Genomic DNA, 24,313 nt, shown 5'->3' with positions numbered 1-24,313 from the left:
CTCTGAAGATGTGGCCCAACCGAAGTCAACGGTAGTTCTTGGTCCAGCCCAAATGAGGCATCCGTCAACCGAATGGGCCAGCAGATATCAAAGGCCCACTAGGCCACTATGCCAATTGCTACAGTATCGTTTGATACTACTACTACTATCCCTCGATACAAGTCAACAATAGTCAACACAGTTATGCAAGACATCATAGTTTTTGACAAATAGCAAATCTATTGCTGAAACTGTGAAACACTGTAGCTGTACTTTATACACTGCTAAGATCCATAAAGGAAGAGACATCCGCAGAAGTCTCTTTATTTAGCTGCTTGTAGTACACTGAAGGAATTAACACACAATGCAGCAACCAAACAAAAGAAATTTCATGGATGAATTGAACTTCTGTCTATGAACTGGGCCAGCTTATTATACTTACAAGCTGGGAGAACTGCCTATGAGTGCCATCCCATACTTATATATCAGTATCACGTTTCAGTAGTAAGCTGGTCGGCTGGGCTTTGGTAAGATGACAGTACTGTCCGTGCTCAGCATCAGAACAACATCCCACATGTCCGGCCGCTCTTCTGGACCACGCTGAACGCACAGCAGCGCTATCTGAACCCACCTCTGTATCTCGGCTGCAGAATGAGTCTCGCCGCGCAGCGAAGGATCGATGAACTCCATCAGGTTTCCCCCTCTCCACAATTCCCACGCCTGAGCAAAGGAAAATTGCTACTGGTTAATTAGTGACCAACTCTGAATATATTATGGTTGCCTGTGAAGTTCAGAGAGGTGCGCACTTACCCACTTATTTAGAGGCCCAAAATCGCGCGATTCATCAGAGAGCTCCAGTGTAGATGGAGGGATGCGACTTCCTCTAATGATCTCGAGAAGCGTAGCGCCAAAGCTGTACACATCTGTCTTGAGAGAGACACACCCTCCCTGTTTATATTCAGGGGCCATATATCCACTGAGAAGATGAAAACAAAATTTAAATATCAACAGATCAAACGTGACGCAGGAGGTGGATGGATAAACATTTTGCAGTGAAAAACTCAGTCTTACCGTGATCCCACCACAATGCCGGTGCAGTCCATATCCTGACCTGGCCTAAGTGCTTTCGATGTACCAAAGTCACAAATCTTGGGTTTCAAGGCAGCATCCAGGAGTATGTTGCCTGGTTTCAGATCGCCATGAATAATACGTGGCTCACATTGCTTGTGTAGATATACAGCTCCATCAGCTATACCTTTTAACTATTTGGGAGCGCTTAGACCAGTCCAAAGGCAACTCTTCTGCTCGCTCACCTGTAATCAAATGCGACAAACATGTATGTACTGCATCATTGAGTGAACATGAACAATAGAATTTGGTCTCGAAACTGAGTAGATAAAGGCATAAAGCTAGTTGAATTGAACCCCCTACCAGTTATGAATGAATCTAAGCTTCTGCTTGGCATATACTCGAAGACCAGTATCTTCTCTCTCTCTTGGCTGCAATATCCTAGAAGTTTAACTATATTTGTATGCTGAAGCTTTGAAATTATTTTAGCCTCATTTTCGAGCTGGTCAAATGGAATTCTGTTAACATACGATGCTCTTTTCACAGCAACTTCGGGCATTTCATTTAGTTGGCCCTGGAAGAAGTAAACACCAAATGCAAATCGATCATGGTACTTACAGAAAAAAAACAAAATCTAATATTTTTCTGAGTACAAGAGAAGATGTTTCAAACGACTTCACTGCCTAAACATTAACCATTCTGTTGAATGCAAAAGTCGGCCAAGAGCAAAGCATTACCTTGTACACGATGCTGAAAGCACCTATACCGATTTGTTTTTCCAGAGAGATTATCTGTAGCAACCTCCAACTCAGACAAAGTGAACTTTTTAAGGCCTGTTATTTTAAGTAACATGGACAATTGATTATTGCCTTCAAACTTCGTGTCAGCATTACAAAGGGAATTGGAAAAGAAGGCCTTGTTTTACATGCTAATTTTGGGAATATTATAAATCATTCACTATTACTCCTACCTGTTTCTTCTAGAGCAACAGGCTTTCCAGCGTTGGAAGCTGTAGCATCCTGAAATACCAAAGTTAGGCTCAAGTGAGTAATTAAGCAGGCATTTGTCCACTTACATACATTACCTCTCATATTGTTAGAACAAACTTCAGAATCATGAAATGGAGGTTTTAGCAGTTTGCACAGAAATTAATTAGCAAAAAGAATTAGCTCTTAATGAGATGTTGTAGGTATGCAGGTACGTACCTGCGGCTTAACAACATCAGTCTCCGGGATATAATAGTAACGAGTGTTTTGATCGTGGTTGATGATGGTGATCATTCCTATCAGGTGGAGGATGTAAAACTTGAGATCCTTGAGTACCTTGCGCAGCTCTCTGGCGATGCGTCCGCCCTTGCAGAAACGGTACGCATAGCTCCACTCCTCCTGACAGGATTTCACGAGTGCACCTGCCCTGCAAAGTGTCGACTTGAGCCCTTCTGTCGGCTTCCACATGTCAGGGTCCTCAATGACCTTGGATGCCTGAACCCGCCGTAGCAGATCAAGGATCATGTCTGCGCGTTCGGCGAGCAGCTCACAGTCCTCCTTGTTCTGGCAGACTGTCTCGACGCGACTCTTGATTACCTTGACCAGCGTGATGACGTCCAGGCCAGCCAGCTGCGCTACATTCGCAGCCAGCCCCAGGCAGCAACACACCTCTATAACCATACCTGATTAATTTCCTGCATGCCAATATACCACGATCATGATTCATGTGTGAACAGAACAAGAAGGTCCTGTCAGATTACAGAACATGCAAATCATATCCTAGCTAGATACGTATTATATGTATACGAATGACAGTGCATAACTACATATTACATTACATCATCACATATGGATCAGAAAAGAAAACTCAAGCCTTAATTTCTAGCTAGCTCAGCTTCTTTTTGCCACTCCAACTTACTTTGACAAGCCTTTGATCAGTTTACTCTGGCAGCAGCAACTTAGGAAGGATGAAGGATATTTGATGATCCACTCACCTCAGCCAACGCTGGTTTCAGCATTATATAGATGAGGTGTTGATCTGAGGAAGGGGGACCTAAAAAACAAAGACCTGGCATCAAGACTATCAAGGTCCAGGTCTTGTATAAAACAAGAGAGAAGAAGAATTAAGTGAATTAACTTGCCTTGTGGATTATTTTAATTAACTAGTTTTGGAGCCAGTCCAGCTGAAACGACATGCAGCCATCAATTAGCAGCTCCAATTTCTTCTTGTGATGTGTTAACACACGTAGAATAAAATTTATTTGATAGAATTTTGATCACTCTGACCTTGATATCTCAACTAACGCCATATGATATGATGAATCCTAGTTGTTTCCCACCGGAACAGGTTAAAGAATTTTGTTTGTTCAGTTTGTTCCCTGATATCTGGTTGTTGCTTCATTTCTCAGGCCCGCAGCTTCTCAGCAGGTCACCAATTATCTGCCACATGGATGACAAGCTGCTTGAAGGTCTGAACTGCCCGCACAATCGTCACGAGTTCACAACAAGAAAAAATATATGCTGATGTGTTGATGAACTAGGACCAAAAGAAAAACCTTGCCATCAAGAGTTCAAGACTATCCAGGTCCAGGCGCCCATTGTCTTTGTCTTCAAAAAAAATAAAAGAAAAAGGAGCAGCAATAAGAAGATTGAAAAAGTGGTAAGCTAAATGACACTTCGAGGTGATGCCAACAATGCACCCACTAATTAATGTCTTGCACTCCTGCTAGTTCATGCTTGAACTACTTATAAGTATATATTAAATCTCCATGGGAGGGGCTGCCTTTTGGGAGACACGTATAGTTTTAACTTCATGGGAAAGATTCCATGTTTATGCATTTGAGGGAAGGAGTTACCTGAGAAAGTAGATACAACAACCGCATTTGACTTGATTTTAGGATCATCAGCATCTTTAACCGCTAGATTTCAGTTACAGGGAGAACTCTGTATTCCCATATTGTTGAGACAGAGATCTAGTAAAATGACCTTGCTGACTGCAATCGTGCGGCATCATCAAACTTGTGTGAAATCCAGTACTCCGATCCCACCACATCCAAAGCAAGAACTGCCTTCCTGTGCTGTCTGCCGCATTTGCACGAACACCTTCCGCTCGTGTCCCATATGCACACAGAAAAGGCGACGGGCCAGATCCTTTTTCTGCAAAAGGAACATCCACATCCTTGCTTCGCGGGGAAGAGACCGCGCGCTTACGGACAATTCCACAAACAGTACCTCGTGACGAGGGTAGACACCGTCACCGCACCACCAGGGCGCGCGGCTCCTCCACCTTCCCGGCGATACTCGAAAGTAGGAGTAGGAAAGGAAAATCGCACGGAAACCTCAAGGGCGTTCTCGTGGTGGGCGCAGAATGTTTTGGCTGTTCGGCGGGCGGCGAGCTCCGGCCGCCGCCGGCGACAATCCCGGCAGCTATGAACTCTCTCTCTCTCTCTCTCTCTCTCTCTCTCTGTGACTGAGAGACACGTGTCCATAATTTACACTAACCAAGGAAACGAACGGTTGGGCTCCAATGTGGAGGCCCAATTGTGTGATGGCGACAAGTAGGCCCAAGCAAAGGATGCGGCCCACCAGAGGTTCAAAGTCGGATTTTGTCATCCTAGCCGTTAGAAAAGGAAAACAATCGCCTGAGCGCCAAAACGAAGGCTCTGAACTCTGATGTGGGGCCCTAATTCTGAATATTAATTTCCTTTTTAGACCCCTCCGTTCCAAAATATAAATACTTTTGAAATTCGACACGATCTTCGAGACGCTACTTTGACTAATGATATCTATAAAAGTAAAATGTTTCAAATAAAAAGAGTTGTATATTGTGATAGTTTGTTTAATGATAAATCTAACATCAATTTTACATGAATGATCTTTTTTTTTCTATTAATAATCAAATTTATAAATATTTGATTTGGCACTATACTGAAAATGTTTATATCATGGGACGGAGGAAGTAGCTTCTTCTTCCTCTCTCTTTCTCTCTTTCACCGTTTTGGTTATCTTGTAAATATTTTTTTTCTCCCCTACTTCATATAACACCAGCTTTGCTGGCTTCGGTTTTCAAATAAATAAATAAATATGAATGCATAGCATTATGAAATAATGCTTGCTTGTTGAAAACCTAACTTTGAGACGATCAAATTTACATACTGCAAAACCCAACACACAACAATGCGTATGCTTATAAGCCAAAATTTAAATTTAAAACTTAATTTTGGAGTTTTTTTTTTGGATTTTCCGTTGTAGTTTATTTTATAGCATTTGCTTTTAAATTGCTAAAGGTTTTACCCCCAAATCATGTTTGGTTGCAGTAAGCTGTTCGGATAAGCATAAGTATAAGCGAGATTGAGCCATCTCCAGTGATTCAATATAAGATGATGGAGGCAAGGCAACCATGTGCAGAGAAGAACGGAAGAAATACTTTGTAATATGCTTACAGGTGCTTAAAAAGTTCCAGCGATGACTAACAATTTAATTTCTGAAACCATTGTCATAAAATTACAGTTCAAGGTGTATATATAAATATGCTAATACACCCGCTGTTCATTAGGGTAAATAACAGGGAGAAGATAAATAGCCAGCAAGCGTACTGGCTAGAAACAGATCCTTCAGACTTCAGTAAAACCGGTCCTGGATATGCAGAGCGACGAAGCTTCTCATTATTCAGAGTTGTGAGCATGCTCCCCTGTTCTGGTTCAGTTAAATGATGTACTGATAAGGATCAATGTCGTTGTCAATCAGTTCTGCAATATTGCTGCCATCGCTGCCATTCTGTGACATATTCATCAGTCCGATCAAGGCATTGCCTCCAGAAGAAGTACCCTACAAAAAAAGAAGACTCGTTAGCATGCAATGAGTGTGGGCGTGATAGGAGAAAGATGCAGAAATGCAGTGATCTCAATAATAAGTTGCGTCAAAAAAAATCTCAATAATAAGAGACAGACACAGTCTATCACGAATAGATTGATACTCATGGATCCTTGGGGATGCAACTGTTTTCTTCTCTATTCAATGAAAATGGCACGATCTCGTGCCGGTTCGTTAAAAAAATAATAATACTTAGAGACATACTCATATTCATGGGCATGCATTACATATGTTCAAGCTGTAAACCTTATTGGCATCAGGAAAAATAACTTATAACTTATATTGGGATGAAAAAGCTAGCGATTGGATGATTTCAGGAGTTATGTTCAGCTAGTAGCATGACAAATCGACAATAATTTCATCTCTGTTCCAGTAAGAATGTTACAGTTGGCTGTGTATGTCTGGTTTCGATGTAGAGGCTGGCTTTTAATCCATTTTCTAGAAAGTGAGAATGTTACATACTGAGTCGATTGAACAGAAACAACACTTACTTCAGATGCCTGACCAGTATAGCACCCAATAGGGATGTCAACTTCAGAAAATCCACCGAAGATCTGAGCCACAGCACCTGCTCGATAACCTTCATCTGAAATTTTTTACAGATCTCATCATCATCAAAACAAAAATATTCTTCAAATAAATCCTGCAGTATTCTTCTGTTGGAATTAATTCTACCATACTTGGTTCTATCTCACAGGCACTATTATAGTTCAGTAATGCTTGAAGCAGTTCAGGTTCTTGATAAATCTCAGCATGATGAGAATTCCCAACTGCTGCAACACCAAACAGTAAATCATCACGCGTTATGTCTGAGATCAAAGACAAGAGAAGAAGACCATTGACCTACCTTGAGATGTAACATGGAGATCTGGAGGATTTGTTCCTGCTCTGTCTATTAAGGGAATGGAAACATCACCATCAGTAATGCTTGTGTTCATAGCTGAAGACAAAGATACTGGATAGTTGTCTTTCATTTTGTCATCGAAGGCAATGTCATCCAGAGCATCATACGCTTGTTTTTTCAAACAATTCACGGCATCCTGAAATAGAAATTGCACGTACTGTTCTGAGTTCACCCATCAAAGTTTGGATCGGTAGAAGAATGCAGATACCAATGTATACCTGCTGATCTGAATTGAAATTGTCCTTTGTAACATAGCCATCATGAAATTGTGCTCCAACGAGATCATGTACGCAGTTAAAGAAGAGTACAACATGTTTCTCTTCAACTCCATAAGATTTCAGGTTGCAATTGCCTTCGAGATCACACTTTCTAGCATGTTTAACTATTTCTTTCCAATCCTTGCTGCTCTTCTTTAGCTTGAAGCACTCCTGAATGCCGAGAAATGCATAAGATAATTCCATTTTGTCAAAACGAATATTTACTGCATGATAAACATATCATTTTAGAATTTTTTTTCGCCGGGACATATCATTTTAGAATTGGAGTTGAGACATTAATTTACTTATGTTTCTACTATTTCATGATATTGAAAGGTAAATTGCTTGCTGTCCTGAAATACAAAGAAAGGTTCTAATTTGCATAAACACGCAAAGCAGCTAAGGGCCTAATTTTTGTGTGCTTGAGAAATACTAGAATGATTGGGGAATCCCAGAGGCCTTACAGTGCGAATCTTCTTTTCGTTCTTATTTAAAGCCTTTAACATATCCTCCACAGTGTTGATCCCATTATGTTTAAGCCAATTGAAGCGAGTTCCCTTCTTTGAAATTCCCTTTAAACGGTATACGTCATCTTTCAATTTTGGAGTGTCACTATTTTTATTTGCTGGAAAAAGGAAACAGGAGAGAAAATGTCAATAGATCATACAATGCCGATTATGCGATCTCTTTAATTTCAAAGATAACCCAATGAAAGAAGAGTTTTTCTACAGTCACTGACTGAAAGGTTCAGAATTGCATAATAGCACACGCATCAAAACAAACTACAGAACAGCAAGATGCAATTCTGAAGGATATACCTTTGTTTCGGTAAACCTGCACCTCAACAGGATTCATCAAGGCTTCCATAATCCGGAACCCGGCTTTGTCACTGCTACGAACTCTTGCTGCCAGAATGAACATTCCGCTTCTACTCTTTGAAGATGGTACAACGAAAGAGATGCCAGAAGGAGAGGCCTCCCCATTCTTCAGCTTGATTTGACAAACTCCTCCTAACACAGGCCCTTTTGGGGATCTTGCTATGTTCTGATTGAACATACACTCGGTCCAATTTTCAGGGGCAACATCATTAAAGTCACCTTCAAGAGCCACAAATTCAATTCTTGCAGAAGAAAGTGGACCGGATTCAACTATCTGGTTATCCTTAAATAAGGCAATTTGGATAGCCGTGCCATCCTCTGCTCTAATTTTTTCCTGTGTATAAAGACGAGGCTTCAACTTATTGAGGAATCTCAACTCAACAGCTTCCCCATAACGAGCAAATCCAGCAGCATCTTGATTTGCTTCTGATCTACAGTACAGATGTTGAGTTGTGATTCAAATTCATTTGCACTTAATAAAGGCCAGCTTTTGCCGTAGCGAAGCGAAGGCTGAAGCTGGCCCATTGGGCTGTGTGCCTGGGGATGCCCGGGGGTGCGGGGGCGGAGCCCCCGCGGTACGGATCATCATCCCTTTTAGGGTTCCACTATATATATACCTCTTGTAAGCCGCCGTGCGGTGATGTAACCTCACCTCAGATATAGTGAAGATATTTTGCTGGCTGGCGCCCGTGGTTTTTTCTCTCCTATTTTGGGAGGGTTTTCCACGTTAAATCTCGTGTCTTTTGTGATTGATCTATTGTTCTTTATCGTTTGTTCGCCTTTCGTTTCCTAACAACAGACACAAGCACAGTACTTTTTAGCGTGAAACACCAATGTCATCCGAAATGTATGGTGGTATTACTTCGAATTGTCTGAAGTTTACAACTACAATACTACCAGAACAGGGAATGAACATGGCAAAATAGTTTAAAGAAACTACATAAAGAGATAGCGTCATCAATATATAGTACTGAGTTTTTTTTTTGAACGAATCTATTTTTTCATTAAATATATTTCAAAGGATAATGTTTTTTTAACGAACATATATGGTACTATAGTAGATCACTCAAGTGATTAGTATGGATTAATTGTTATTTGTTAAACTGCGTCACTCACAAGAAAGGAAAAAAATGTTAACCCATGATTTGATTCCTACTTAACAAAATTATTGAATAGTTTTCTCTTTCAATGCACTCATATATGAAAAAATTATATTTTAATTATTAATTCATAATATTTAATTATGGAATGTACATATATATTCACATTTATTGTTCTTTAAGCTTCTATTAAATTTTGGCATAAGTAATTTAATTTTATTAGACAGTTCCAAATTTTGAAAAAAAAAAGGAATTACCTATACTTTAAATGCTTTAGTTCATTTACTTAGTAGTTCTATAATTTAGAATTAATAATGCACGACTGATTGGAATCATTTATGCATAGTTGCAAATATGACATACCTGTAATGCTCATTGGCATGATGGTTAAAATTTGATTGTTTGATCTGTCCCTACAAATTAAAAGGAAAATTATTATAAGCTATGACATTTGTCAGTCTCGAGCAAACCCTTAGAAATTGCAGTTTATGTACAAACTTGTTTGTTGATAAAAATCAATAATGAGGTGAAATGTGTTATTTTTAATGAGGTACGGAGTAGTTATTTTTAATAGAGTGAAATGTGTTAGATCCAATACCACTTCATGAGTCAGAGTATCAATTCGTTCGGTAAGGGATTCAAGAGATCTGCAACCAAAGAAGTGAAGGAGAAAAAGGGTTAGTATATTTAAATCATAATTGTTCTAAAAATCACCCTAGCTTTGATTGACATATCTTACCGATGAATTGGATTAAGATGCTTCTGAAGGGCATTATCAAGTGCTTGGAGCACCTTTCCCTGGGAAATAATATTCTCTTTGCGTACCTTAACAAGCACAGAACAGACAAATTACCTAAAGGAAGAAAATAGAGAAAAATAAACAAATCCTCCAGCTATACTAGTTTTACATAGTGTTTAGTAAAAAAGAAAACATATAGTAGCTTTACAATTAACCTGTTTGCTATCCTCCCTCTATTAATAAATTAATCTGAGCAAACATCCATGCTAATCAATTGGAAAAAAAATGAATGCATATGGCCATCTCTAGATGACACCGAATTATAATACTAGCTCAGATTAAGAGAGAGTTCACATCAGTTGCAACTTTGCACTTCTTAATTGATTTTTTAGACTTGTAAGTTTACAAAATAGTTCTAAAAAAAATCTGCAAAATACTAAACTTGAGTCAAAGCAAGTACAACTTCACAATTAATGATTCACTCCAATTTCATCATTATAGTATTATAAAATTAAAATTCAGATTCCAAGCAAATTAAGTACAACTTTATATTTAATTATGAAAATACTGAACAATTAAAACAAGTAACTAATGAAAAGCATGTAAGGATGGATTATGTATGTGACTTTAGAAGCGAAGTACATATTTATAATACATGTTTTAAAAATGTTTAATTAATTAATATTCAGTTCTAACTTAGAGGTAAATGACTACTAGTAGTATATTGCACATATAGAACTCAGCAGATTAGCCATCGAACCTGCAGATTTTGTTGGGAGATTCTTACCTAGCAAAAGAAGAAATGTTTAAGAGATCCTTAATTAATTAGGCCATGCATAGAAACCAATTAATTTTGTGTACGAGAACTTGAAGAAAGTACGTATAGTAGATTGACTCGACTGTGCCCGTCTGATCGAATGGAGGAAGAAAACACTATATATGATCCGGCCCAAATGTGTGAACACATGATTTATTGTTTTCGCGAACGCGCAAAAGGATTACATAACAAGAAATTAAAGTTTCAATTACATAACGTAACCGGCAGAATGGCCCTTAATAGGGGACAATGGAGAAAAAAAAAAGAAAAACCGAAAAAAAACGAAAGAAACCTCTACAACTAAGAAAAGGCTGCTCCTAAACAGAGGGAGGTTCGTGGTGGACTCCACTAGACTCCAACGGATCCCCAAACGTAGCGGTGCCCGTTGCCGACCACAGACGGCTCTCTTGCAGGACGAATCCAAAATCACTAAGACCGCAAAAAGAGAGAAATCGAAAACTCTGGAGTTGCGCTCCTTCCACAGCTGCTAGGAAATCAGGAGAACCAAGGAGTCGTAGCCTTTATGAAGATGCTTCAGCAAACAAACCCTAGATGAAGGGCACCAAACTTGAAGAGAGCAGCCATGGAAGAGGGCAAGGTTTGACCAGCCAGAGGGGGAAAGGATATGATGCCAGATCTGGTGGGCGAACACAAAATTAAGAAGAATGTGATTCACCGTTTCTAGTTTCTGGGTGCAAGCTGAGTGGTTGTCGATAATTCGCTTCTATAGAAGAAGATTTAGTTGTCCAGCACTGTGGCTGGAACACAAGCCAAAGGAAAAGTTTGCATTTAGCACAGCCCCTAGCCTGCTAAAGTAGGTCGACGCAAGCAAAAGAGTACTAGCCTAGAAAGAAGGCCAGATATATAGGCCGAGCGAGCTGAGTATCGCTGCCAGACAAGACGATCCTCCGTGAGCATGCAGCTAGCAGCGTGAGCGCACGAGAGGAGGACGCCGCGGTGAGAAGACAGATCCAGAGATCGATGCAGAGATTTGTTAGCAGCTCACCACTCGACGAATGCGGCGGTTGGACTTCCCCTCGCTGCACATCAATAGCAAATAAAGAACACGCATCAGATGATGAACAAAGCTTGTACTTCTTACTTTGAGAGAGAGAGAGAGAGAGAGAGAGATCGGAGGCGTACACGAGGACGATGAAGTAGAGGGCAATGAAAGCTATGGGCACCCGAGGCATCTGCCACTTCCCCGGAGTTGGAGTTGTCGGAGCAGCAGCTCCCTGGGGAAGATCGATGATCTCCAGGCGCCGCCTGTACGGTGGGGGAGGCACCACCACGACGGGGCCAGGCGGCGGCGGCGGCGGTGGCGACTTACGCTTGGGGGGCATGTCGCCGGAGCTAGCTAGCTGTCCGTAATCCCTGTTTCTTAATTATCTCTCTCTAATCGATCTCTATCGTCGTCGTAGCCTCGACCTCGAGACGGACAGGTCAAGGCTAGCTTCCAGCTCAGTGTAATTAATCACTAGTTGATCATGGGTGTCCTGCACGGTTATATATATATACGGGAGTAGCTAGGTAGTTTAATTCTTGATACGCGTGTAAGCCGCGTGGCAGCGCGTTTAACGGTTTAACCGTGTCACGGTTGTTGTCGTTTCTGTGTCAGTCAACGGTCAACACTGATCACTAGCTAGCTAGGCTGTTAATCGTTCGATTACACTCTAGGGCATGTCTAGATCCCATGATAAAATTTTTCACTATATCACATTAAATATTTGGATACATACATAGAGTATTAAATATAAACGAAAAAAATAACTAATTACACATATTGCGTGTAAAGTACGAGACGAATCTTTTAAGTCTAATTGCGTCATGATTTAACAATGTGATGCTACAGTAAACATTTGCTAATGACGGATTAATTAGGTTTAATAAATTTGTCTTGCAGTTTACAGTCGAAATCTATAATTTGTTTTGTTATTAGTCTATGTTTAATACTTCAAATGTGTGTCCGTATATCCGACGTGACACGTCAAAACTTTTGACCCCTGGATCTAAACACAACCCTAATTAATTTCAGTCCACTTTCGTCGATGGAGCTAAGAAAGTTCTAGAAAACATCAGGGAAACTACTCCCACATTAATAAAACTGGGCCAATTTCAGTACGTCCAATAATGAATCAGGATACAGAAGTTAGTACGAGACGACGTGAAAGTGAAACCGCGTTTTTGCAGTGGTCACACGATTGCCTGTGCAGCGCAGGTGATCTTGTTAATCTTCTCCTCCTCCTCTAATAATTAATCATCGATCTATCTACCACCACTAGCTAGGACTTTTGCGTGTTATTAATTGTTGGTATATTTTATCTGTCATGCATGCATGCACCTAGAGACAGGTTTTACAATTTTTCTAAGACATTTACTCTGAAGAAGTTACAGACAAGTTTAATTTGCAAATTACTATACGCGTCGGCTTCACCGGCTGGTGGTTAATTTGGTCGAATTTAACGAGCAGGAGTAGTCGTTGCAGCAGGGAGGCGCCTGGGGCTCCAATAAAACGATGCCACCTTGATGCATGGGCGAAGACAACTACTACTTCCCTTTTCATATTATAAGACTTTCTAGTATTGCCCATATTCTACTCCCTCCGTTTTTTAATAGATGCGGCCGTTGATTTTTTTTCCACATGTTTGACCATTCGTCTTATTCAAAAAATTTACGTAATTATAATTTATTTTATTATGAGTTGTTTTATCACTCATAGTACTTTAAGTGTGATTTATATCTTATACATTTGTATAAAATTTTTGAATAAGACGAATGATCAAACATGTGAGAAAAAGTCAACGGCGTCATCTATTATAAAACGGAGGGAGTACATGTTAATAAATTTAGACATATATATGTGTATAGATTCATTAACATTTATATGAATGTGGGTAATGTTAGAAAGACTTATATGGTGAAACGAAAGTAGTAGTCAACAACTCCCGCAATATTGGCCCGATCGACCGAGGCCACCGCCCAGATCGGCGATGATGTGCAAAAGTAGGATCGGGGTACGTAAGAAAAAAATTAAACTCGTATTGTCTTTTTCTTTTTACTGTTGTGCATGTGATGGAGACATGGAGTCAACCTGTCCGTCAACCATTCTATACTCATCAGAATTGAATATACAGATTTTTTTTTCTCGGGTCGGCCGAAGGAAGGGCCTACTAATTTCATTAAGATTTAGTGTTGGAAAAACAAAGTACAAAAGGGGTTACATCGGCAAGAAAAATACCCAAGCTAGTGTGGAACGAGATAATGCTGTAGCTCAAATTAATCATTTCTCCAGGGATAATACTAGTGATGGTCTGATAGATACCAGTATATATACCACTGTAGAACAGTAGAGAAGCTGTGAAAAATAAACGGAAACATCTATTATGTGCGCAACTAGTACTAGATTTGACATTTTACATCTTTTTTTATTCTTTATGATGAAAAAATATAAGTAAAATTATTTCACTGTGAATCTGTGATAATGTGATGAATTAGAGCGTACATAAATACGAAGTCACTAAAACGTTGCGCTGCTAATCTGTGCATGTAAATATATATATTTATGAACATAAGACGCATACTATTTCACCTCGAAAAAAAAAGACGCATACTAAAATGTGTGTAGTAACACTGCACATACTATTATTATACTTATACAAGCTTAGACTAAACAGAGAGTGTAAAGTTTAGGCGACTGATGAAGAATAAATTTCAGAAATAAATAGCAAACAAAACCGAAAATGAATGGTCATACCTTGTCACCTGTCTTTTCAAACACATGATTTGCAGTAGATTTCGCCAAAAGGGGGCTCTAGACGGCCTTCTCCTAGAAAAACTCAGGAAAATTCAGGCAATTGTCTCGGCCGGTTGTAGCACTCTGGTCTTGCTTCCTTCATTTGGCCACCTTAATTTTATCTCATCTGAAGTACAGTATCAACTCCTCAAATTACGGAGAAAATTAATGCAACTTGTTATAACCGCGTCGCTTTGGTCCCTGCAGTATCAGAGCAGGTACAATAGCAGGGTATAAACCGGCTATAACCATATATCGAGAAGAAAAGAGAAGAGAGAGAAGAAAGCGGGCTACAGATTTATAGCCGACTGCAACACGGACTCCAAGATATTATGTGTGTATGAAAGGTGGGACCGGGTATTAATGGTGTAGTATATTTTTATAGTTAACTATTATATGAATGAGCTATTAGATTAGCTATAGATATTTTGGAGCCAGTAGTTGGCTATACTATTGATCTTGCTCTCATGAAGCGTGTTACAATGAGTTAATGAAGCTGCAGATGTATCAGAATATGTATGCAATCCCACGGATGCATGTGCGGTAGTAGGTCTCCCTTGATTTCTGTGCTTGACCTCTGAAGATGTGGCCCAACCAAGGTCAACGGTAGTTCTTGGTCCGGCCCAAATAAGGCAGTCGTCAACCAACTGGGCTAGTACATATCAAGGCCCATTATGCCAACTGCTACAGTCTCTTTTGATAATATCACTCAATGCAAGTCAACACAGTTCTGCAGACACCACCGATTTTGACACCTAACTCTGTTTCTAGAAGGCATGAAGGAAGAGACATCTGCTGATGATATGCAGAAGTCTCATTGTTTAGCTACTTTTTTAGCAGTAAGCTGATCCACGCAAGTATTGTGTAATGTAAGCTAATCTTACCTTGAGGCCATTACAATGTCAGTGCAGTCGTCGTCCTTACCTGGCTTTGATGCTTTCGATATTCCGAAGTCACTAATCTTAGGCTGTGTTTAGTTCAGCGTAAATTTTGGATTTTGATTAAAATTAAAGATGATATGACTGAAAAGTTATGTGTGTATGACAGGTTGAGTGATGGAAAAAGACTGAAGTTTGGATCCAAACTTTAGATCTAAACACAGCCTTAGGCTGCGTTCTTTCGAAGGACATTGGGGAGAGATTGGGGAGACTGTGACTCGTTTTCCGCGCGCACGCTTCCCAAACTATTAAACGGTGTGTTTTTTGCAAAAATTTTCTATAGGAAAGTTGCTTTAAAAAATCATATTAGTCCATTTTTGAAATTTAAAATAGTTAATACTCACTTAATCATGCGCTAATGGCTCACCTCATTTTGCGTATCTCCCCAATCTTCTCTATCTCCCTCTCTCAAACACATCAGGTCAGAATCCAATAATATGTTGCTTGCCTGGTTTCAAAATTCAAATCCCCATGAATAATATGTGGCTCATTGCTTGTGCAGATATTGAACTCCCTGCTTCTCACATTGCTTGTGTTTGAAAAGTGCTTAGACGAGTCCAATGGCGTCTCTGTTTCTATCTTACCTGTCGTTGTCAATGTGGGAAAATGCACAAATAAGTGAAAATGAACAGTAAGGGGAAGCCAATATGAACAACTTAATTTGTTCTCAGTTAAAACCGAGTAGATAAAGCTACTTGAAACATATTGTTACAAATGAATCCAAGCTTCCATTTGGCACATGTTCAAAGACTATCCATTTGTAGGGAGTTACCTGAAGAAGTAATTAAATGTAATAGCCGCTGCCGCATCTGATTCGTTGTTTGGACTTTGGACCAGTATCTAAGTTGTTGAATTTCCATGACAGGGAGAACTCCATATCCCAAACATTTTGTAACCGCAATCATGCGGGACTAGCAAAAACTTGTGAAACACGCTACTCCCGCCAGGCACAAATCAAAAAACGCCCTGTCTTGTCAGCCGCATGCCCGCATTTCCACAAACACTCTCCGCTCGCGCTCGTCTCCCATCAATGCACACTGAAATGGCGATGAGGTCTACTGGACAAGAGACCGGACGCTTGTGAGCATTTCCACAAACACACTGCGCGCGCCACCAGGGTGTGGCCGGTGGGGATCGATCTTCTGCCTGCCGACTGCCAACTGCATGCGCGGCGAATTCACGGGACCTTGGTGCGGTTGACGCGGCTTGATATCGGAGAAGAAGAACATTTCGGATGCTAGTACGGTGGCGATCTCCGGGCTCTCCGGCCGCCGGCAACCATGGCTAGCTACTCTCACTCTTTTTACTCGACGACGTCTGATACATAGAGACACTAATGAACTAGTATTTCTTCTGTTATTAGGCCGCACGCTTAAGTAACCGAGCTCAGTTACTATGCCTAGACAAACATCTTTTTTCCAATAAATCAACACATGTCTTGCGACGCGTACGTCGCCTATCACTAAAAGAATTATTAACCGTAAATACGAGCACTTGGATGGGCTGGTTCCACCGCTTGGAACCTAACCAATTAAGCTCACTTCATAAAGTGAAGACTGATTCTAACTTGGGCGCCGGAGAAGGGTGTACGGCGGAATGCCGGCGAATATAGCCTTCCGCCGAATACAGCCATTCAAAGATAGGCCGTGTTTAGTTCCTTGGCCAAAAGTTTTTTAAAGTATGCGGACACACATTCGAAAGTATTAAACGTAGACTAATAATAAAACAAATTACAGATTCCGCCTGTAAACCGCGAGACGAATTTATTAAGCCTAATTAATTCGTCATTAGCAAATGTTTACTGTAGCACCATATTGTCAAATCATGACGCAATTAGGCTCAAAACATTCGTCTCGCAATTTACATGTAAACTGTGTAATTGGTTTTTTTTCGTTCACATTTAATGCTTTATATATATGTCTAAACATTTGATGTGATATTTTTGACTACAAATTTTTGAATCTAAACACGCCCATAATCTGCTGCGGAAGCCACGCGGTTTTTTTCTGAGAGGTCAGTACCTTTCACTCCTCACTCCTCACGACCCATCGAGATTCCATAGCAGTTTCTGAGATTAAGATGCATAACCAACTGGGTATTAAGGCAAAATTTGTTCTATGACACCCTGTTAGCAACTTTTTTTTGACAAGAAGACAATCACGATCGCAACACCTAAACGCCTTGCAGTGATATGGAGTCACCAACCACCCCGATCTAGCCAAAGGGCCAAATCAAGATGGGTTTTGTAGAAAATAGCTAAATCGGCTAGCGGAGCCGATTTAGAGATCAAAATCAGCCTCTAGGCCGATTTAGATCGATATGAGGATAACTACCCATCTCGTGGGCAAACGAAAGGTTTACGGGACAAACCTACAAAGGGGTAATCGCACTCTCGCGACGACAGTGGACGATTTACGGCGCAAATCGACAAAGATGGACTAAACTAGGGTAAAGTAGAAAACATAGCTGAAAAGTAAAAGGAATATTAAAAAAGCGATTCAAGTAGATTGTGTGTTGGTTGTTTACAATTGAACCGGCCTTGTCCCTTAAATAGGGGTTGGTCTTACCCTCTATAGGTCCTCCTCCACGTCCAACTCGGACTAGAAACTAATGGAAACCCGAAACATGCCTTCCCGAGTAAGGAAACCCGAGACCCGACGAAAACGGAGTCTGACTCGGACTCTGCCGGTCAGACCGGCTACATGCCGCCGGTCTGACCGGCCCTCTCTGAGGAAACTGGCAGAGCCCCAAACTTTAACAATTTTTCCTATTTCAATCCTATGTGTCAAATTTGGGTGTAAACACACCTAAAGTTACCAATTTTGCAAATTAAGTAAGCCTGATCACGATAGGAATACCAGTGAGCGGCTAGCTCTTGATTTTTTTTCTCTTCATTTTTGTACTGGATGTCTGGATATTTTTGCTGACCTATAGGGAAAAAAACAGTTGAGGACTTCTGGAGTATGAAAACGATAGAAATGAAGTCTTTCATTCATGGTTAGCTCTTAATTGGTCAAACTAATCATACATGAACATACAATGGGAATGAAGTCTTTCAGGAAATGAAGGGACAATTATACTCAGTGTTATTGTGTTAGGTCCTCACCTCTCACCATGGTGATGGACAGACTGGATATGGTCTTCTGAAAGAATAGCTGGATAGGAAAATAAGTAGCATATGGAAATTAAAAATTGCATTTGCCTTAAAAAAAAAAGTTGCAAACATATCTTAGTCTCGTGACAACATGCCAATTGCAAGTTGATGACTGAATAGGGAATACAATGACTGGTTGCAAAAGTAAACCGAGATAGCGATGGAAGTAATGGAATTCTGTCCTTATATCCAGGATGTACATCAAGAGACATCAAGAACTTGCAGCCCATCCCCAATTCCCCCCTCTCCTCTTGCTGTGAGCGTCGGATGGCGGAGGTGGCCGCAGTTGGCTGGGGCATATCTGCTGTAGGTTGGGTCGTCTCACCGATCATCACCAAGATCCTCAACAAAGGCTTCTCCTACCTCGGCTTTCATGGATCAGAGAAGCTGAAACAACTTCAGACTAAAGTTCTACAGCTGGAACTAGTGCTGGAAGCAGTTGAGGAGAGTCCTCACAGGGGCCGTTTGGAGGAATGGTTGCAGCAGCTTAGGTCGGCTGTCTATGAAGCTGAAGACATCTTGGATGATATTGAGTATCACCGTCTTGAAAGGCAGATCTCATCTCAGCCTGATGACAATTTGGAGTCAAACGGCAGGCCTCCTCGTAGGAGGAATTTGGTGAAGATGCTCCAGTCTGCCCTACCGAAGAGCGTCCGCATAAAAAACCAGGTATTACTGTCCTGCTTGAGACCCTCTGAAGTCTGAAGGTGAACTTTGTTGTGTCATAATATGCCAATATGTTTTGCCTGCTATTATTGCTCTTCTATTTCTTATCTAACTGTTGGTTGTATCATAATACTAAAGCTTTGTAATCTTTTACACCCTGGAAAGGAAACCCTTTTGTAATTGAGTATTTTTCTCATCCTTGAGGAGGTACCATGAGGTATTATAAGGTACGAGGTACCATGAGGTACCGATCTAATCTAACCGTTGATTTAGAAAGAGTATGATCGGACTAAACAAATTTAGGGCGGCGCTAATCACCACCCATCTCAGCCTCTCAGCCAATAGCATCTCCGTGCCGCATCGAATCCGCCGCGGCCGCCGTCGCATCGCAGCTAGTCCGCCGCGGCTGATGTCACATCGAGGCTGATGTCACATCGAGGCCGCCGCAGCTGACGTTGCATCGAGGCCGCCGCGGCCGCGCGTCGCATCAAGACCGGGGCATCCCGTCGCATCGAGGCCGCCGCGGCCGCCGTCGCATCAAGACCAGCGCATCCCGTCGTCGCATCCACCTCGAAGACTCCGGCGTCGCTTCCACCCCGCTGCTGCTGTGGACTCCGTTCTTCCTGCGTCGTCTGGCGCAGACCAGCCATCGTCGTTTCTCCTGCCCAGCGATTCGTTTTCTCCCGCGAACAGAGAAGGAAGAGATGCCGATACAACGCGAAAGTACAAAACTACCCCCCACCCACGGTACCACTCCATTGGGAAAGTGCGGTACCATGAGGTACCGACGTTTTTTTTACCGTTGGATGATGCCAGATCAACGGTCACGATTTAGTACTGCACAGTCTCAAGGACAGTAAAAAATCTCTTTGTAATTTACTCAACACCAGAAATCTTTTCATATTCTGTTCGATAAAGATTTCCTTGCAAGGGCTACAGTATTTTGTTGATATGACAAATTCATCCATAATTGTACTGCGCCTATAAGAACTCTGAACCTATGTGCTATAACTCCAAAGGGTGACTCCTAGAACACACAACATTCTTAGTATAACTGAACTTATAGATTCCCTTTGTAGTATTCACTGGAATGAGTCTTTTTTTTTCTTTCACACAGGGTAATCAGAAAGAAAAAAGAATTTTGTTGAACTGAATCATAACATTAAATATACAAAACAGGATATTCTTTTCCAGTGCAGGTTTCCTTTCTGTCAAACTAAAACATACAATTGGTGCAGCGAAACAATATTCCTCTTCAGTACATCTATGCATGCTTGTATCAATATCTGTGGCTGCTGCAGAGTAGCTTGCCACTAGTGCACGTCGCCTCACTGTGTTCTTGTTTCCTGCAACCACCGCCACCGGAGATACCAACTTCCTAGGAAAAAAATATGTACAAATTAAAGCTATCTGTAACAATCCATCACTGGAGACTCAACTTGAAGGAGATAGGGTACCAAAGACCTAATGCACAATGCATTTTAGCAGTCGTTCTTGGAGGGAACTGCGGAAGTTCTATTTTCTTCAACGAATCCTTATCTTTTTATATAAATTTACGCAAGTTATGTCAGTCCTTTTATGTGAGGGGGGTGGTGATGAATGATTGATGAGTTCCTGTAAAATACCATAAAAACCTGACCTGCTAATTTTGTTTTACAGCCTTCAGATGCTCCTCCTCCTGATATGTCAAAATTGGAGTTGAAGAAAATCCTAAAGAAGATAGAAAATATTATCAACGATGGACACAAAATTTTGCAGCTTCTGAATTTGCCAGGCCACAGTAATATCAACAAGAGACAAACTGTTTCTGACGATTCACGTATTGCAGTCACTACTGCATCTCCTCCATTTGTAGTAATTGGCCGAGATGAAGATCGTGATAAGATCTTAGTATTGCTTCATGAGACAGAAAATGATGGTCAACATGAACCCAGTCGTGCGTTATCCCATTCCATCATTGGCATCCATGGCATTCCTGGGTCCGGGAAATCTACCCTTGCACAGTATGTTTGTGCCCATGAGAAAAGGGGCAGGCAAGAGAAAGAGGCTGGCCATTTCGACCTTATCATGTGGGTTCATGTTTCTAGGAATTTTAATGTGGATAAGATTTTCAGTAAGATGCTTGAAGAGGCTACAGGGAACTCTTGCCCTCAGTTCAATAGTCTTAACACCCTAGAGCAGAAGCTGGAACAGGCATTGAGTCGAAAACGGTTCCTTTTGGTACTAGATGATGTATGGTACAACAAGGATGACAGTCAGGAGGAGCTACAAAAGATTCTTTTTCCACTTAAGGTTGGGGCTTTAGGAAGTAAGATCCTACTAACTAGTCGAACTAGAGATGCATTATTAGCTTTGGGTGCTGCAAAATGTATTCCGATATCTGAATTGGATGACACTGTGTTCCTTGAACTTTTCATGCACTATGCTCTCGACAGTGCAGGCATAGATGAACGCGATCGGATGATATTCAGAGCTATAGGATCTGACATTGCAAAAAAGCTGAAGAGATCACCTCTGGCAGCCAGAACAGTTGGAGGGCAACTACACATGAGACCAACAATTGACTTTTGGCAAGATGCTCGAAATCAGAACCTCTTGAATGAGACAATGGGAGCTCTATGGTGGAGCTACCAGCACCTTGATCAGCAGGTAAGACGGTGCTTTGCTTACTGCAGTATTTTCCCCAGAAGACATCGGCTGGAACGCCATGAGTTAATTAACTTGTGGGTGGCAGAAGGGTTTATAACGACTACTGAAGTAGGATTAGAAATGGAGGCTGTTGGTAGAAAGTACTTTGAGGAATTGGTATCAGCCTCATTTCTGCAACTAGGAGAAAAACAAGCAGAAAGGTTTGGTGCCTCCGAATACTTCACGGTTCATGATCTGCTTCACGATTTAGCAGAGAAGGTTGCTAGAAATGATTGCTTCAAAGTTGAGAATGGCTGGACAGGAGATCTTCCTGGAGATGTTCGCCACCTTTATATCGAGAGTTATAATAAAACGATGATTACTGAAAAGGTTTTGAAAATGGGAAATTTACGCACTCTGATTATTTATAGTGGCAATACAGAAATACCAACTGAAGAAAAGATATTTGAAAGAATGTTCATGAGGCTGAGGAAGTTGCGGGTACTGAGCGTTAAAATCATCACAGGATCGCATGTGTTCTCATTCCCAGAATCTATTGGTCAACTGAGGCATCTACGCCATCTTTGTTTTCGGACAACCTTGATCAGACAAGTTTTACCAAACACAATTGCCAAGCTTCGCTATATGCATGTGCTAGATTTTGGTGTATGTGGAGATTTAGTGTTTCCCTCTGGCGAAGACATGAGTAATCTCATCAACTTGCAGCATATAATCGCCACGGCTGATCTGAATTGTCCAAACATCGGCATGCTAACGTCACTGCAAACATTACCATTGTTCCCAGTAAAGAAGGAACAAGGGTATGAATTACAGCAGCTGAGACACCTAAACAAGCTTCGTGGCAAGCTACATATCCACGGTCTTGAAAACGTTGGGAGCAAGGAGGAAGCTCTTGAAGCCAAATTAGATGGCAAGGAACGCCTGAAAGAACTGGTACTTGTCTGGGATGATGAGAGCTGCAGTCCAGAGGTTGAGGCAGAGGTGCTTGAGGGCCTTTGCCCACCATTGGAGCTTGAAAGACTAGAAATAACAGATTATCACGGTTCAAGCTACCCAGATTGGATGATCGGAGGTCACAAAGGCCCAAAGTACCTGCGCGAACTTGAGCTCAGTGGATGCAGCCGACTGGGACCTGCCCCTGAACTCTTTGAGTTTTTCATTCATCTCCGTTCACTCTGGCTTTGGAAAAGCAGCTGGAACTTCTTGCCAGATAATCTGGAGCAACTCATGTCACTCCATGAACTGAAGATGTATTTTTGCTTGAACATTCAGTCGCTTCCAAAGCTGCCCCGATCTCTTGAGGAGTTTGGATTGGGGGCCTGCGATGACGAGTTCATGAGGTCTTGCAAAACAATTGGGCATCCAAACTGGCACAAGATCCAGCATATTCCTAGAGTAACAATTGCTTTGGAATCTACTCATTCTCCCCATGGTAGCAGCAGCAGCAGCAGCATTCCCGTTTTGTATTTGAGTGGCTAAGCTCTTGATTGTTTCTTTCTCACTTTGTATTGGATATTTTTGCTGACCTATAGAAAAAGTTGGAGGCCTTCTCAAGTATGAAAACACAAAGAACAAGAAGCGTGTGGGTTGATTTGTTTTGAACTGAACTTTGAAAAAAACGCTGGACACTGGGGAAGGACCCAATGTCGAATTTATTAAGAAAGCGGGTGAGCGCGTCCGGCCGGAGTCGAACGCGGGTCGCGGAGAGCACAACGGCTGCACCATGCCATCTGCGCTACGCGCAGTCTCATGATGGATTGATGGATTGATGGTGATGATATGCTTGTGCACCACTGCACTGTTATGAGTAAACACCAACAGTATTTTATCCTTTGTGAATCGGACATATGATGGGAATGGAGTCTTTTAGGAAGTGATGAAGGGACAATTGTACTCAGTGTTACCGTGTTAGGTCCTCTCCTCTCACCACGATGTTAGGGACAGTTATATACGCTTTATATATATGGTTAAACTGGAGGACGTATGGTATATTTCACTGCTGTTTTGGAGTTTTAATTCTCCTCCTTTCAGTATTCTTTGTATCAACCAGTTAGTTTCTTTGCATTTCCAGTTGTTTGATTAGGCACATTGGGATGTATGGCAAAATAGCACCTGAACGAGGCGTGCTGTACATTGACAGTGTTGATAATGTTAGAAGCAAAGGAGGATGCTCTTCGAGCCAGGAAGGTTACCTGAAAAGATACGTCCGACGGTCGTTCGTTCTGGCATGCCGCGAGGAAGCTCCACGGCTGTGGCGTCGTGACCGCAGCGGACGCAGCCAGACACGGCGGTGTACCAGGTGGACGGGGTCCGGTCGGGCATTGCGTCGAACAGGTGGGGCGCGGCGGCCAGGGCATCCCCGTCGGCGGAAGTAGAAGGCGAAGCCGGTGCGCGGGAACTCGGCGACCGGCGAGGAGTGCGAGGGACCCGGGGAGGGCATGGCGCGGAGGCGGCAGTGGAGAGGCGGCGGCGGCGACAGTGAAGCAGTTAGCAGCAGCGGTCGTCAATGCGG

The 24,313-nt window shown here is 41.7% G+C and overlaps 2 protein-coding genes and 1 pseudogene across 2 annotated transcripts; 1 reads left to right on the top strand and 2 right to left on the bottom strand.

Annotated features, from left to right (window-relative positions):
* Window positions 1-449: 449 nt before the first annotated feature.
* Window positions 450-2,715, bottom strand: LOC127755023 (G-type lectin S-receptor-like serine/threonine-protein kinase RKS1; annotated as a pseudogene).
* Window positions 2,716-5,448: 2,733 nt separating this feature from the next.
* On the bottom strand, window positions 5,449-12,053 carry LOC127755064 (calmodulin-binding protein 60 A-like). The gene is made up of 12 exons (XM_052280699.1): window positions 11,745-12,053; window positions 11,608-11,641; window positions 9,785-9,870; window positions 9,644-9,692; window positions 9,409-9,458; window positions 7,886-8,376; window positions 7,532-7,692; window positions 7,029-7,238; window positions 6,754-6,946; window positions 6,587-6,679; window positions 6,398-6,492; window positions 5,449-5,861 (listed from the first exon to the last, which is right to left on the bottom strand). The coding sequence occupies exons 1-12, from the start codon at window positions 11,942-11,944 to the stop codon at window positions 5,739-5,741; spliced, it is 1,785 nt and encodes a 594-aa protein (XP_052136659.1). The 5' UTR covers window positions 11,945-12,053; the 3' UTR covers window positions 5,449-5,738.
* Window positions 12,054-18,717: 6,664 nt separating this feature from the next.
* On the top strand, window positions 18,718-23,807 carry LOC127754176 (disease resistance protein RGA2-like). Its single transcript, XM_052279651.1, has 2 exons — window positions 18,718-19,155; window positions 20,812-23,807. The coding sequence occupies exons 1-2, from the start codon at window positions 18,754-18,756 to the stop codon at window positions 23,278-23,280; spliced, it is 2,871 nt and encodes a 956-aa protein (XP_052135611.1). The 5' UTR covers window positions 18,718-18,753; the 3' UTR covers window positions 23,281-23,807.
* Window positions 23,808-24,313: the final 506 nt, after the last annotated feature.

This window comes from Oryza glaberrima, chromosome 11 (assembly GCF_000147395.1).
Source record: "Oryza glaberrima chromosome 11, OglaRS2, whole genome shotgun sequence".
In the NCBI taxonomy this organism is placed as follows: Eukaryota; Viridiplantae; Streptophyta; class Magnoliopsida; order Poales; family Poaceae; genus Oryza; species Oryza glaberrima.
The sequence above is the reverse complement of the archived record's forward strand: the minus strand, read 5'-3'. Positions and strand labels throughout refer to the sequence as shown.